This window comes from Schistocerca nitens, chromosome 1 (assembly GCF_023898315.1).
Source record: "Schistocerca nitens isolate TAMUIC-IGC-003100 chromosome 1, iqSchNite1.1, whole genome shotgun sequence".
NCBI classification, from domain to species: domain Eukaryota; kingdom Metazoa; phylum Arthropoda; class Insecta; order Orthoptera; family Acrididae; genus Schistocerca; species Schistocerca nitens.
The window spans coordinates 857,413,738-857,430,674 of record NC_064614.1 but is presented as its reverse complement, the minus strand read 5'-3'; the positions used below and the strand labels follow the sequence as shown (position 1 = coordinate 857,430,674).

Here is a 16,937-nt window from a genome sequence, read left to right as displayed (position 1 = left end):
AAGTGCAGAACTAACTTTGGACATGAGGGGCTTCTGTCTTGACTGACATGAATAACACAAATAAAGATAAATAATATCTTAAATACATTGTTTAAGCTCCTCTGCATATAGCAATTTTCCTTAGTAACAGTAATAGTTCATTTTTTTTCTTAATAGGAGGATAAAATGATTGGGACCCAGAAACTGGTAAAGTTTCACTAGCCAAGGTTCTTTGATTATTGCTAGCTCTAAAAGTTAATCATTCAATTACTTCGCAAGGTAATAAAATGCATCACTGGGCTTAGTTAATGTCAAAAGCAACCATTCATGATGGGTACCAAAACTACACTATCTTTGAAAATGTGCATAACTTCACTTCTAACAGTACTACTGCAAATCGGTCCACTAAAGATTTATATATACTTGTACTTTAATCACCTGTAAAGCAGGTATTCTTGGCAATAATATTTACACATTCTTACACTGTAATCCTACAAAACTATATTTTATAATAAACTAAGGGTACTTTAGCAAAAGCCTATCCAACTTCACTTTTATGGTTTTAGCCTTTTAAATAATTAAGGTTTTCAATTTCCTATTGATTGATCTTTAAATTTTCGTGCTTAAACTTCCTACCTTAACAATTTCACTTGGAGTAGTCCATAAACAAAGCATCCAAATTTTACTCTTACTTTAACTTTTTATAGTCCTCTCACTTTAGACAAAAAATAACTTTTAAACACATGAATGCCAGAATTGTTCATTTAAATCAGAATACTCGGTGTTAGTAGCACTTAGGTGAGGACCCCGTGTAGGTTCATGATCAGGATTGAAGTTATGGTTTTGGACACGAATTGATGTTTTACGTGATTATTATTCAAACAACGCACAAATTAACTTGGTCCATGCCAATATACATTATGTAACTGAACATATGATGTCTGTGAAGCAGTGGCAAAGATTAGTGGCAGGCGAAATGGCAGCTAACAGTACTCGTGGCTCTTGATGTGCAAATGCTCTATAAAATCTCTTCTTGGTGTCAGATTTTCAAGATATTAGAGCCATTCCATTATTTTGTGAATAGCAAATAATAGCCAGGTCCACATCTGAGGCAAATCCCTTCTAATGAAGCTTCCAATTGCCTCTCTTAGCACCGTCAAGGTGTACCGTGCTAAGGCTAGCCACACACTGGGTGCCATTCACACAAAGTAACCGCTCAATTCAACCACTAAACCCACCTTTTACATCGTGTCGTGCCACTTTCGTTGTGGAGGGACTTCCGTACAGTGTTTACATATTACAAATACAAGGGCCTTAAGCATGAACCAGCTTTTTACAAATGTACTTCTTTCACAAACATATTCATCTTATAATAATTTAATATTTCAACATATTCTTTCACTTTTTTCGTATATACATTACAAAACTCTAATTTTCTTGCCATACATCAAGGACTTCAAACAACACAGAATGCAGACTTCATAAATTGCATATACACACTTGCTTGAAATAAACCTATTCCTAATCGATATAAGTGTTACAACCCCACAGATAAAAGTCATAAGGTGTGAGGTTTGTAGACTTCGGAGGCCAACAGTGATGTTCATCTTCTGCTTCTCCTCTTCCAATCCAACATACTGGAATGGTGTCGTTCAGGTAATGTTGGACATGCTTAGAGAATTTCTCTTAGCACATACTTTTCTGTTTCCAGGATTACTGGAATTGTGTTTCTTTCTTTTGTAGTTTGGAAGTTATAAATGTTGGAAATCCGTTCCGTCTTTGTGATTAGCCCAGTATATTGAATTCCTACAGCTTTTTTTCTTTAATTAGTATGACCACAGTTTAACTACTTGTATTTGTATATCTTTGGGTTATTCTTTCTGTATTGTCTCTTTACCATTTCTACATCTACATCTACATACCTACTGCGCAATCCACCATACGGTGCGTGGCGGAGGGTACCTCGTACCATAACCAGCATCTTCTCTCCCTGTTCCACTCCCAAACAGAACGCGGGAAAAATGACTGCCTATATGCCTCTTTACGAGCCCTAATCTCTCTTATCTTATCTTTGTGGTCTTTCCACGAAATATAAGTTGGCAGCAGTAAAATTGTACTGCAGTCAGCCTCAAATGCTGGTTATCTAAATTTTCTCAGTCGTGATTCACGAAAAGAATGCCTTCTTTCCTCCAGAGACTCCCACCCGAGTTCCTGAACCATCGTGTGATGATCAAACCTACCAGTAACAAATCTAGTAGCCCGCCTCAGAATTGCTTCTAGTTCCTCCCTCAAACCGACCTGATAGGGATCCCAAATGCTCGAGCAGTACTCAAGAATAAGTCGTATTAGTGTTTTATAAGCGGTCTCCTTTACAGTTGAACCTCATCTTCCCAAAATTATACCAATGAACTGAAGACGACTATCCGCCTTACATACTTGTCCCACTTCTTATCGCTCTGCAGTGTTACGCTCAAATATTTACTCGACGTGACTGTGTCAAGCGCTACACTACTAATGGAGTATTCAAACATTACAGGATTCTTTTTCCTATTCATCTGCATTAATTTACATTTATCTATATTTAGAGTTAGCTGCCATTCTTTACACCAATCACAAATCCTGTCCATGCCATCTTGCATCCTCCTACAGTCACTCAATGACGACACCTTCCCGTACACCACAGCATCACCAGCAAACAGCCGCACATTGCTATCCACCCTATCCAAAAGATCATTTATGTAGATAGAAAACAACAGCGGACCTACCACACTTCCCTGGAGCACTCCAGATGATACCCTCATCTCCGATGAACACTCACCATCAAGGACAACGTACTGGGTTCTATTACTCAAGAAGTCTTCGAGCCACTCAAATATTTGGGAACCAATCCCATATGCTCGTACCTTAGTTAGGAGTCTGCAGTGGGGCACCGGAAGTCAAGGAATATGACATCCGTCTGATACCCTTCATCCATGGTTCGCAAGATATCATCTGAAAAAAGGGCAAGTTGCGTTTCGCAGGAGCGATGCTTTCTAAAGCCGTGCTGATGCATGGACAGCAACTTCTCTGTCTCAAGGAAATTCATTATATTCGAATTGAGAATATGTTTGAGAATCCTGCAACAAACCATTGTTAAGGATATTGGTCTGTAATTTTGAGGATCCGTCCTTCTACCCTTCTTATATACGGCCATCACCTGCACTTTTTTCCAGTTGCTCAGGACTTTACGTTGGGCAAGAGATTTGTGATAAATGCAAGCTAAGTAAGGAGTCAATGCAGTAGAGTACTCTCTGTAAAACCGAATTGCAATCCCATTAGGAACTGGTGATTTATTTATTTTCAACCCCTTCAGCTGCTTCACAACCCCAGGGATGTCTATCACTATGTCCTCCATACGGAAATCCGTACAAGACTCATCGGCAGTATGTTTGTACGATCCTCCTGCGTGAAAGATTTCTCAAATGCTAAATTTAAAATTTCATCTTTCGTTTTGCTGTCTTCCATTGCCAGGCCAGACTGATCAGTGAGTTACTGGATGGAAGCCTTCGAACTGCTTACCGATTTAATGTAAGACCAGAATTTCCTTGGGTTTTCAGCAAGATCTTTTGCTAAGGTATGACGGTGGTAGTGGTTGTATGCTTCGCGCATCGCTCTTTTTTACAGCAGCACGAATCTCTACTGACTTTTGTCTGTCCTCATTCTCACGATCTTTCTTGTACCGCGAGTGCAACTGTCTTTGCTTCCTGAGCATTCTCCACTATTTGTTTTCTCTATAACTGATCACCCTTTGTTTTAATGAATCCACATGATCTTTGCAATGTATCTGTTCATTATTTATTGCATTGCGCTTCTTTTTCCCCTCATATATTTTTCCGACTACTATTATATTTTGCCTCCTTTTCCATTATTTTTACATCTCTAAACGGTTAGTATTTTACAGTCTTAGCTTTCTCACACCTCACTTGACTGTCTTTTCTTTAAGTTTTGATGTTCACTGCTTTCTTATTAAATGTTACTGCTTTCGCTGGAATTTATTATGTTTCTTCACTATTGCATAGGTCAGCCTATTACTTATTCCTGTGATTGTATTACATCAGTGATTCCAGACCACTGTACATTATTATTTGAGGATTCTTTGTTACCCATGGGTTTATTCACAATTTGTTTCCTTTTCATTCTATTTATCCTAAAGAAGAACATACAGAAAATCTCAGACTGGTCTTTGTGTTCTATGTATGTGTTTAATTAAGATGTATAACAGTTTTTCTGCAGACTGTATCATTGCATTGTTGACATTATGTCTTAATTGTCTTTCTTAATGGGCACAATAATGGTGTTGTTTATGTTCGCAGAAGATGAAGTGGAAGATGGCTATTTTTTGGTCCGCGAAAGCAACACAGCTGCAGGGGATTATGTGCTGTCAGTTCAGTATCAAGGACAAATAATTCATTACCAGATAAGAAGACACAATGAAGATGCCTTTTTTTCCATAGGTAAGTAAAACTGCTGTAGACTTTACATTGTTTCGCTTAATTTTCTATTGCAAGGGGGGGGGGGGGGGGTACTGAAAAAAATAAAGTTCAGCAAAACATATTACAGCGTTCATTCTTCCTAATTATTTATATTAGTTAAGAACACAGTGACAAAGCAGTTGTAGCTCTAAACCAATTTCTTTATAATGACAAAAGATGTGGACCAATGATCAAGATGAGACTCAAACTGCGGACAAACAACCAACTGTGCCCCAAATTAAGTCTTCAGGGCGTTGGTGTGCAGAAAAAAGTGGTGCATTTTCTTCGACCTATTATAGGTCAGAGCCAGACAATGTTTACTATTTAACTCTCTTACAAGAAATAAAATGGGTTAAAGTACCACTTCAATATCTGTAATTCAGTGCCATTCCAGAATACTAAAAAAATGGCTGGGGCAAAAGATGTTCGTGCAACTTTATGTATTGTCTGTTATGACGTGAACACTGCATCTCATCTCTACTTTTTTTCTGTTATACAAAACCTCTTTTGTAGTTTGTTAGAAGTTTTAGTATGTTTTTAGAGATAATGAGTTTGAATATGGAATAACTAATTGTCAATGGGAACATATTTTTATAGGACTACATCCTTCTTCGATAAATTTTTTTCTCAATTTTTTCACATTTGATTGAATACCAAAATTTTTCGTTGACTCTTCCCAGTATGGTCAGGCGCTAACTGTCACAAATGGTACTGCTTCCAGCCGTTAGATGTAAAAAACTACCTCAGTATCGGTTACAAACAATGGAAGGAGCAAAGGTAACTACTCACCATATACATTGTCTGACAGAAAAGTGATGCACCCAGGAACAGAGGGATAACAAAAATGAAACTTCACATGTTCAGAGAGTATGTGATATTACTTTCAGTTATAACAATATAGAGTCAACAATGTAGGAAAAGACAGATTGCTGCTTACCAAAGGAAGACACTTCAGGTTGCAGACAGACACAGTTAAAAGACACTCACGTGAAGCTGTTGGCCACAGCCTTCATCAGTGAACCTGGATACTGTCACTGGGGTGGTGTTGACACCCAAGCTGGTCCCACACATGCTATATCAGGAACAGATCTGGGGATCTTGCTGGCCACAAGAGTACCTCAATATTAAAAGGCATACGCCATGTGTGGATGAGCATTGTCATGTTGAAAAATGTCACCGCAATACTGTCACGTGAGAGGTAACATATGAGGATGCAGGGTGCTGTGACACACAGTTACACCATCAAGGTTCTCTCATTCACTGCCAGCTGTGATCTGAAATAATGCCTGATGGTTCCCCACACCATGATGCTAGGAGTAATACCTGTGTGTGTCTCCAAAACATTGGAAAAATTGTTGCCTCCATACTTACCGTAGATGGTAATCCAAGGTATTACAGAACTGTTATTCATTGCTGAATGCAATATTATGTCATTCATCAGCAAGCCATGCTTCCCAGTCTTGCACCATTGTAAATGAGCCACTTTTGTTGTGTTATTAAAAGCAACCTGTGCGTAGGACAGTAATTCCCCAGCCCAGCTGTTGCTAGTCTCCGACCACCGGTAAGGGACGACACAGAATGTTCCAGAGAGTCTATTATTTGTTCTAGTATGTCAGATACAGATGTGAAGGGGTTACGAAATTGTTGGTGCACAATACAGTGATCCTCCCTTGTGGTGTTTATACATGGTCAATCAAAAACTTGACGATAAGCATGCCTGCCCTCACATTTCCACACAGTCTGCCATCTGGCCACTGTCACTTATGAATGCCCCACAAATCTGGATATTTCATGACTTGACCAGTCGGACAAACAGAGACCCACGATTGAGGCTCTTTCAAACTGTCAGATGCTCATAATGCTATCTTGCATGCGTAAATGGCATCTTCAAGTACTTTATAGTGATCATCCAACATGTGAGACTTTTCAAGCTCCTTATATAACCCACCAGACCTGATTACACCACTAAACATGAGCAATATCAGTGTGTTCTGGTGGTCATAAGAGTTGCAACTCTAATCATTTATATAGCCAGCGATAGCGTGTGTGCTTGCGTGCGAACTCACATTGTCTGTGACCAGGGTCTTCTGGGTGCTTCACTCTTTTTTTTTTTTTTTTTTTTTTTTTTGGCAATGTAGCTGAGGCAATGGGTAGATGACAGATGTATAAACGAAATTGTAATTGTTGCTAAGCTTTGTAATTGTAGCAACCTGGCATTTTCATAGCCACTGGACATCAGGATGGGCAAGAGGAATGATGTGGGAGAGAGCTTATTTATGCCGGGTTACACATTGAAACAGTGGTGACATTAACAAATGTTTATTTCTGGCAGCATTGTACGTGTGACAGCTGTCCTTGTGACCACTCAGCGCACATGCCATCGTAAAAGTTGTGTAATGTGCTGATGCCTCGTATGACACCCTGACATTATGTTGCTGTGGGTCATGGGTCATTGCCTCTGTGGCGTCATGTGCCCCACAAGTGGCGAAGAAACTAGTGCGACCCATGCAGAGCCTCCGGAGTTTGGCTGGCTATGCAGTCCTGTTCTTACTTGTGGTCCCCATGTTGTGCATTTGGGTGTGATAGCCAACACTAGAAGTTTGATGCTGAGCAGCAAGGCCCCTGTTAACCAGGACAATAATCAGTGACGTCTAGATGGCTAGCAGGCCGTGAGGGTGTATCTCGTCCAGGTAGATTGTGGACAGATTTTACTCCATCGACCAAAGTCTCTCAGAGGATGGAGGCTGGCCACATTTCAGCCACTTGCATCATGAAGTTTCTCCAAGTCCAACAGCTGCAACACCACAGGTGTGGCATGCTGTGGGGCAGAACTTGACAAGGTGGTTAGCATGCAATCAGCTAGCAGATCTTCATCGCCCGAGTGTTAGTCACGTTTTTTCTGAAAATCAACAGGTTGTCATTCTCTCTGGTTCCAGCTACAGACAGAATAGTGACGTAACTGAATATTCTGAACCTCTAGACTCAATCATTTATTGCTGTACTTCTGATGTAATCCTACAGGGGATGGGTGCGGGTGGATTTGTTCCACATTACTCATCTCGTCAGCTTTTCCTGGCTCACTCTACGCCTCTGCACTGAGCACAGATTGCTGGGGTTGGTAGTATTTGCATTGTGTGAGTTTTCAAATGTATGCAAGTACTCCAAGTTAGGAGGTGTTACTTCATACTTGGTCACACTGTGTTGTGGAGTTAGCTGTTATACATGAGTTGCCCATGGTCGGTGTCACAAAACCTATCTGGTCAGAGTGTTTGATGTAATGTCAACAGTGCTGCCCAGTGGCCTTCTTGATTAGCATATCGGCCAAGCTTGCCTCTATTGCCTGCAATGACTGGAATAAAACTTTTTTAAAAATTTACAATTCCGGTGCCGAACTGTTTTGGAGTGCATCACACCTCTCCTCATTTGACTTATTCGTTCTGGATCCTCCAAGATGAGTCTTTTAATTACAATTGCTCTTAACTGTAAAAGTCTATACTGTGCTGTGGGCAACACCCAGCTTTAATGATGAGCTGTCCCAGATGGGTTTTCCCTTACCTACTATTAACATGAGATGACTCTTAAAGTGAGATTTCTAAAATTTTATTGCAATGCAGTCCTTAATCTAAAGCTAGTACTACTTAAATACAGTAGTTTTGTTTCCATTAACTGTTCCCTTGACCTTTCCCGGCTAACCACTCAACTGGTAACTGATGTGTCAGTGGCCTGTGGATGGTGCATGTCTAAGTTCATTTTAGAAGTAAAATATGCAAATACTTAATTGAAACATGACCGAGTGCACCCACACATCTCTTTTTGAAGTAAGACTGTGTGGACGCGATTTCCTTTTTGCAGCTTGACTCATTTGTCTTCCCCAAAGACCATACTTGCCCCCTTGTGCCCACGTATCAGTCTGTATCGGTTTTTCTGGACAAAAAACGTATTCCCTCAAGTGCATTTCTCCAAATCCGTTAACAACAAAACTACATGAGTTCTTTTATTATCTGTAATCAACATTACCTCCTGTGTCCTTATATGTATCCCTGTCACCCAAGATATCCTCCCTAAGCTTACCACCTGTGGAAAGGAACCGTCCATCATGCTCTCCCTTCTTTTGAAATGATTAATTAGCGACAAGTGGAAAAAAGAAATATATCATAAAAAACTGATAATAACTTTACATTACTAATAGAAAAATACACCAAATATCCTTCATTTCAATGACTGATTCACAGCCTGTGCCATATGGATCCTTCCCACCAACACTAGCTTTTCTGAAATGCACAGGTGGGAACTTTCCCTGCAGTAAATCCTATGTTCCCGTAACCCTCCTGGCCTAAACCTTTGTTGGTCACTGTCGTCACCCATCCAGTCCCTTCCCTGTTCCCAGTCCAGTACTAAACAGTTGTCATTCCACCACCACACCCAGTCTTTTTTTTCTCTCTTTTCCTCTACCTTCCTCCCCTCCTCTCCCGATGCCCTCCGTCTAATCTGCAGCACTTTTCTGTCCACCACCCGCACCATACTATCCCTCCCCCTCCCTTCTCCAGCCTCCTCCTTAACCCCCACCCAGTCGCTACTCCCATCATGCGCTGGTGCTGCTGCTCGCAGTGTGGTTTCAGTTGCCTAGACTGCAGTCGTGTGTGTTGAGTTGTGTTTGCATGTATGTGTTTGCATGTGTGGGTGGGTGTGCGTGTGGGTGGGTGTGTGGGTGCGCGCGCCTGTGTGCGTGTGCATGTGCGTATGCGTATGTCTCTATTTTTGACGAAGGCATTAACAGCCGAAAGCTATAATTGTGAGAGTCTCTTCGTTTTGCCTATGTGCGACTCAGCATCTCCGCTATGTGCTGAGTAGCAACTTTCCTTCTCATAAAATAGTAAAAATACACATGGCAATGACATAACAGAACAACACGTAATCCGTCTGAACACAACATAGTGTAAAATATAACCCTTAAAGGCAAAGATCAAGAACAACTTAGCAACACACAAAACACTGCAAAGAATCTAGATGCTCTTAAAGCATAAGGCATGCCATGTGCATTGTGCTGTCTAACTGCTGGAGGTTCTTTTATTTCTGCCAACTGCATCTTTGCTTACTGGATCACTTGCAGATAATAATTGTGGTACCACATCTACCATACCTTTAAATGGTTTTACCCCACTGAGATGAATAATAAATGATTTGGTAGGAAATTTTAATTTTACATTAACTGGTCAGATCATCTCTATGACTTGATACTGTCTATGCTATTTGGTCAAGAATTTCTTTGTCTTTCCCTTCGGTGTGAAGGGATAGTGACCAGTACCCAGTGCTCTCTGTGATATTGCGGAAGTTTGCCCATGTGCCTTTTCAGCTATTTCTGGCATTCCGAAGTCTTTGTGTTTGCTTTTTGCAAGTTTTTCCATATTTTCTGTATTCTTTTCTCAGACTTCTGTACTGATTTGCAATCTGGTTCCAACTTGCAGATTTGCTATCTGGGCTTAGTATGCCAAAGAGAAACAGCATCTTCCTCCTGTACACCACCTCAAATGATGACATGCTGGTTACTGTATGAAGCTTCAAGTTGTGCACACAAACCACATTTGGAATATAGGTGCCACAATCATTGTGTCTTAACATTCACATAGAACCTCAGCATTTATTAAACACATGGCATGGCCTTTTCATAAGTTCGGAAACAAAGGTCATACCCTGATCCATGACTAAGGTATCAGGTACTCCAAACTTCAACAATCAGCTGTTAAATAATGCCTGTGCTACAGTACTGGCCTGTTGGTCTGAGTTGCTATCATTGCTAGGATACGTGAAAAATGGTTGATGATCATAAGCACATACCTATTCCCCACAGGTGTTTTGTTGAATGATGCACATATACCAAACCCAAGTATTTGAAATGGCTTCAACACATCTGATAACCTCTGCAAAGGGATTTTCTTATATGAAACATCCGCTCTCTGCATAAATGGGACATACTGCTCCTTGTCGAGCTTTATATTTTTCCACCAAAACTGTTCTGCAATGCATTTATCTGTAACAATTCTTTCTGAGAAACTCTGGGACCATGACATGTGGTCCACATCTCATGACTCTGACTTGAAAGCCTGACAGTCTTTATCCTCTGCTCATACTTGTTGCTATTCGAACACACACTTACCCATTGTACTCAACATGCCTACTATGCAACTTAGTGTGTTCGTGTGTTTCCTACTTGGTTTATGGATGACCTCGTAATCGAATTTGCTGAGATTGAGAGCCCAATGTGTTAGAAGAGCAGATGGGTCTTTCAGACCAAGCATCCATTTCAGTGATATCTGATCTGTTACAACTTTACAGATAACACTGAAAATATGTAATACCATGTATGACCACTAACATTTCCTTTTCTGTTGTTGACTAGTTACTCTGCTTCATTTAATTGCTTCAAAGCATATGCTACAGGATGCTCCTGCCCATTAACCATCTGGCCTAAAATACAATTTACTGCTTCATTACAAGCTTTGCACAAGAGGATGAACTCTTTTTCAAAATTGGGAAAAACTAATACTGAGTCTGAAATCAGTACCTCCTTCAATTTTTTGAACACTAGCTGACAATCATGTGTCCACTGAAACTTTACACGCATTTTTAAAGCAGTTCACCGGTTCAACTATTTTTGTGTATTCCTTTACGAATTCACAGCAGTAGCTACATAACCTGATAAATGACTGTATTGGTGTTGGAAAATTTTAAATTGTTTCTGTAAGCTGAGAATCAGTCTACACACCGTCTTCACTAATCAGTTTAACTAAACTGAGTTTCAACAAAATGGCACTTAGTCTGGCTTAGCATCAAATGTGCTGCCTACAATCTACTAAAACAATCCTCCAACCATCTCACATGTTGTGATATATCCTTTTAGAAAATTATTATGTCATCTAAATATGTCATACAAGTCTTAAGCTTTAACCCCCTTAAAACTCCATCCAATAAATGATGAAAAGTAGCCAGTGCATTTTTTAAACAAAACAGCATGCACTGATACTGAAAATGATCACATGGTACTGTAAATGATGTCTTGGGTGTAACCTCAGGTGCTGCTCATAACTGATGATAACCAATTTTAAGTTCCATTGTGGTAAACTAACAACACTGACCAAAATTATCCAAGGTTTCAGTGTGTTGTGGATTGGATAAGTGTCTGTAACAGATTTCAGAAACCTATAATCATAGCAAAATCTGGATTTCTTTGTCTTATCGAATGATTTCATAATAATGATAACTAAATTCACGCTACAGGGGCTGTCAATGGGTTCTATGATCCCAATTGATGGTCGCTGTTCAGTGAACTACTCTATTAATGACTGTAAATGCCTCACTGTATGATATGGTTTCCTATAAGCCGCTATACCATCCCCTGTATGTATATGGTGTTGAGTTACCGGAACTGCTGGTAACTAGCCATCTGTGCAAAACAAATCGCTAAACTTCAGCAATACTTTCTCCACAGCTGTGCGGTCACTGGCCTTCAGGTGACCCACTTTCTCACTTTATGCTGCTATATCGACAGTTTACGTTTAGCTTATATCCAGACTTGATCTTTCAATTTCATCTTCTTCCAGTACTGCCAGAGTGGCTATCGCTGTACCTTCTGACAGACTAACTTCACTTCTACCAAAGTTATCTATGCTAACTGGAACCATGTATTCTCCATTTATATTACTTGTGTGCACTATGCTTTTGTGCATAAAACAATGTGAATTATCCAACTCTCCGATGTTAGAGTTGCTGAATCGTGTACAAAGTTCCACAAATTGAATCAGTACCTACCAAAACCCACACTGCTTTCCCCGCACCTGACTGTATTTTATCCTGCTGATCAATCTTTAATGAACTTGTCTGCAGTTTAGCTGGCTTCACTTTCGTGACGGGTAACTCTTGCAACATTGCTTCGTTTGCAACTGTACTTCCAATTGAAGTGGTCTGAAATGTGCTTTGTCAAAGATCAAACCATAGCACAATGGTTGTCAAGAAAATCTGGCCTGAGAATCACTGAATATCCTTTTGGAATACGTTTGATGCTCACACAATATGACACTTCTGAAGAACGTGGGTTCCGTAAACAATGAGTGTGTGAAACCAAGCTCTCTATGTTCATCCACAACAGACAGAAAGCCACAGAGATGGATACCTTGTTCCTTGACCTTGCGGAAGGCTTTGTTGGATACAGTTCCCCACTGCCATCTGATGAACAAAATACGAGTGCACACAGTATCAGACCAACTGTGTGATTGGATTAAAGAGTTTTTTTTTTTGCAAACAGAATACAGCATGTCATTCTCAGCAGAGATAAGTCTTTAGCCATAAAAGTAACATCGAGCATGCCCTGAGGGAGTGTTACAGTACAGTTACATTTCACAGTATATAGGGTGTGCCAGGTGAAATGGTCAGTATTCAGGGATGTGACAGGAATGACCATTTGAAGCACAGAGGTCTTGAAAACATAGGCTTTAAGATGTGTATCTTAGGAGCTATAAGCACTTCTTCATCTTCGATACTGTGAAACAAATCTCTTCTGCTGCAAGCTCTTTGCTTCTGCTGCAAGCTCTTTGCTTTCCATATTTTGAGAGTTGATAGTATGGATCAAAACCAGAAAAAGTTGTCTAGTAAACATGGGCTCTAAAGTGCTTACTGTAAGAGCTATGAGTACTTGTTCATCTTCATGCTGTGAAAAACATCTCTTCCATTGAACAAGTGCTCAAAGCTCAATGTAATGAGTATGTTTGAATTCCACTGCTGGTAGGTGAATACTATGAGGAAGAAGGCAGGAAATCCATCACAGAAATCAGAGGTGAATTCAGAGGACTGAGATATAAACCAGTGGTACTGTGACAGTAATGGATAATATTTTGTGGATAAACATTTAATAGATTTCCCCAATTTTATATATAAGTAGAGTGTAATCTTTGCATTGACAGTACAGTAATGTTTCATGTCATTAGCTCACTAACATTAGTAACAGCATTATAACATTGTGCTCTTTGTTTTTCCATTGAATAGTGCAAGTACTTTTAATAGGGGATAAAGAAATGAGTCTTGGTATTATAAGTAAGTTATTTTTGTTATTTCTAGTTTTGGGATGCAATCAGTATACAACAATCTACTTTCCTAACTGTGTTATCAGACCTTTTGCCATTTTTTGTTGTAAGACTTGTTGCTGATTTTATACATGTTTTTGAGTAGACGAACACACCATAATCCATGGGCTTGAAACTCTCATAGAGCATTATCAAGAAGCTTCACATGGATTACTGTGTAAGCTTACAAAAGTGTGTAAGAAGGATCCACCACCTCATGATTCAAGGCGACATGGAAGGATGAATCTTCTTCATCGAGCCACAAAAGAAGGTATGTAAATGATGTTCTGAAACCAGTACTACATGTTATTTTTATTTGTGAAACAGAAGTATCAGAATGAAGTAATCAGTCTGGTCAACAGGTGCAAAAAAAGTGTGACAAATACTTATAAGCTTGTTAAATTTTAAAATTTTCCAACCTTCCATTGAGCTTATTACTTGTTTTATTCCTGTAACGGTTCTGCTTTTCCAAAGTATAATTCTCACTGTTTTTGTTGTTTTATATTTCACAGTGTAACATTTTCTTCTCCTTAGGGAACTATACAGTTGTATCTGAACTTCTAAAATGTGGCTATCGCAGCCTAGAAGCCAAAAATCAGGATGGACAGACAGCTGTTCACCTGGCGAGCCGTATGGGAAAAGATGAAATTCTCAAAAAACTCATTGAAAGTGGTGCTAACATAAATTGTAGGGATACTGCTGGATACACTCCATTGCATGTAAGTCAGCAATAATTGACTACATCTTTGTGCTGTAGTAAGCACAATGCTATACAATAGGACAAATTTCCTTCTTTTTTTTTTTCCTTACTCCCCACCCCCCTCAAATATTTCATGGGAGAGAACAATTTGATTCTGTCAGGCATACCATCACTCATACTCAATAACAAATGTGAATATTGTGTAAGGACTACATTTCTATCCTAATGTTTTAGTGGAGGTTATTTGCATATTCCGTCCTTTGATCTGTGGATAATTGGGCAGATGTACAATAGTATACTGTTAACTAGAATTAGTGGTATTGAATTCAGTTTGCTGAAGAGCGTAAAGGAAAATACCTGCCCCAGTTAAATGTAATATTGCACTCGAGTTAGGGTCATAATTATTTCTTCGTACCTGAGACATGCGTTTTCCCCATTCATTAAATCTCAGATTCAAACTAGTTATATGACTTAATTCTTCTAAGACATTGGAATTATTTTGGTGGATTTTTTCCATTGGCTGTTGACTATCATGTGCACCAAACAATTTTGCATGTGCGTATGTATTAATGTGTATTAAGGAAGGAAGATTGCAGTTTAACATTCAGTTGATGTTAATGTCAGTAGAGACGAATCTCTAATGCTAAAATTATTGGGAGAGCAGGTATGTAATGCTGTAATTATTATTTTGAAAAACTGTAATTGTGAATTTTAAATGTTGTTTTGTACCTTTGTAATGTACATGATATATGAACTGTACTGTTTTAAGCTGTAATTAATTGAGATTTTAGGACTTTGACATTAGATATTTTTAAATATGTCACACCGAAGCTATGTGGAGTACACAGTATGTATTTACTCCAGTTCTGCAAAATTTTCATGTGAGCCTTGCTTGATTACAAACATATAGTTCAGGTAGGCCATTATTAAGGGCAGTCAGATGACAATGAGACAGAAGGAAAAAAGAAAGTAAACTGATTATTATTTCAAAAGTAATCACCACAACTCTTACTTCATTGATCTCACTGAGACAAGACAGTAAATGTCTTCGTGTTTGCTGTTGCCTACTGAACCATGGTTGTACCAAAGCATGCACCTCTTTGTCCGAAGCAAGTTGCCGGGCTACGAATGTCTTTCTTCAGGACTCCCAAAATATGGAAATCACGTGGAGAGATATTGGGACTGTATGGAGGATGCGTAAGAGCTTTCCAGTGAAACTTCTGCAGCATGGTTGTTGCCAAGGTTGTTTCAAGTACACTGGAGAAATTTTGCTGGGTAGCCCTTACACATCCCTCTTACAGCCTTGATCTCTCTCCATGTGGTTTGCTTATTTTTGGATGCAAGTATGGTTTGTATGCAACTCCAGACATTTTTCCGTGGAGGCTTTGACCAATTTGTCTCACAGTGGGATAAATGTATTAAGACTTATGGCAGTTACTTTTGAAGTAATAAACAGTTCACTTACTTCCTTCCATCTGTCTGGTTTTCATTGACTGTCCCTAAATATAAATGACACACTTCACTGTGGGGGGTAATTTTGTCTACAGAGTCATACACAGTCCCTGCGTTGAAACTGGTGAATTACCAATTGCCATCCGGTGACAGGTCCTCTTGTGCCGAGCACAACTTTTTGCAGAATTCCACATTGCAGTTTCTATATTAAATGAATAAATGTTTGAAAGCTGTAATAAGAATGGGCTTGTTTGTATTTGTAATCCACAAATTCTTTTTAATCTCCTTATTGAAACCAGTGCTTTTTTTCTAAAAAAAAAGTTTGAGGGTACTCCGACATGGTACATAATGCAGCGAAAATCAGTTATAACTGAAGCATGGGATACCACCTGTCTGCTTTTAGCCATGATATCATCAACATGTCGAACTAAAAAAAGAATGGTATCTTGACTCTTCAGTTGACTTTACAGCTCAAATGAACCAGGCGATACCGAGAAACACAGAAACATAAAAGAGAAAGTGGTACGGAACACTTCAGTTTACATCATCTCAAATGAAGCATGCTATTTGAGCATACACATATCTGTTTAGTACTACCATCGCCCACTATTAGCGGGCGAAGGCACTACATGTCGGTCAAACTGGCTGCCAGCGATTCAGTTGTCGAGAACGATCGCCGCAGCTTCAAATTGCTTGAAACAGTCAATGACATCGATTTTCCCACAAAAAATTGCACTGGTATCATTTGTATTGCAATTACCAACATGAAAAAATGAAATAAAAATTTACGTCTGTGAAATTTCTGGCACACTTCCAAGTTCTCAACATCGTAAAAAAATTACTTTATCGACGAAAAAGTTTAGGGGTACGCATCTCCCAGCATTCCCCCAGAAAAACAGCACTGAGTGAAACATATTATGGTACTTTGGGGATTTTGCTTTATTTCTGCTTTCACTTACTTCTTTACTTTTTTGTAGAATTTTCATTTGTTGAGCTTTTACCATCTTCCAAGGTGTCGTCCCCCCCCCCCTCCCCCCTCCCCCCATGACTCTTTCATGAAAAAAAAAGACACAAGTATTGCACATGTCTTTTTATGTATGCCACTTGAATTATCAGTCTCTACACCACACTATATTTTTAAAACAAAATATTTATGTTCGCAATACATGTGCAACTATAGTC

At 39.3% G+C, this 16,937-nt stretch overlaps 1 protein-coding gene across 2 annotated transcripts in view; it reads left to right on the top strand.

Moving 5' to 3' along the window:
* Positions 1–16,937, top strand: part of LOC126263411 (tyrosine-protein kinase Shark) — a 159,720-nt gene that overhangs the window by 31,390 nt on the left and 111,393 nt on the right. For both annotated transcript variants that reach the window (XM_049960507.1, XM_049960515.1), the window contains exons 3-5: positions 4,332–4,472; positions 13,710–13,874; positions 14,138–14,322. In XM_049960507.1, coding sequence (XP_049816464.1) covers positions 4,332–4,472; positions 13,710–13,874; positions 14,138–14,322 — 491 coding nt within the window. The remainder of the gene's footprint in view (positions 1–4,331; positions 4,473–13,709; positions 13,875–14,137; positions 14,323–16,937) is intronic.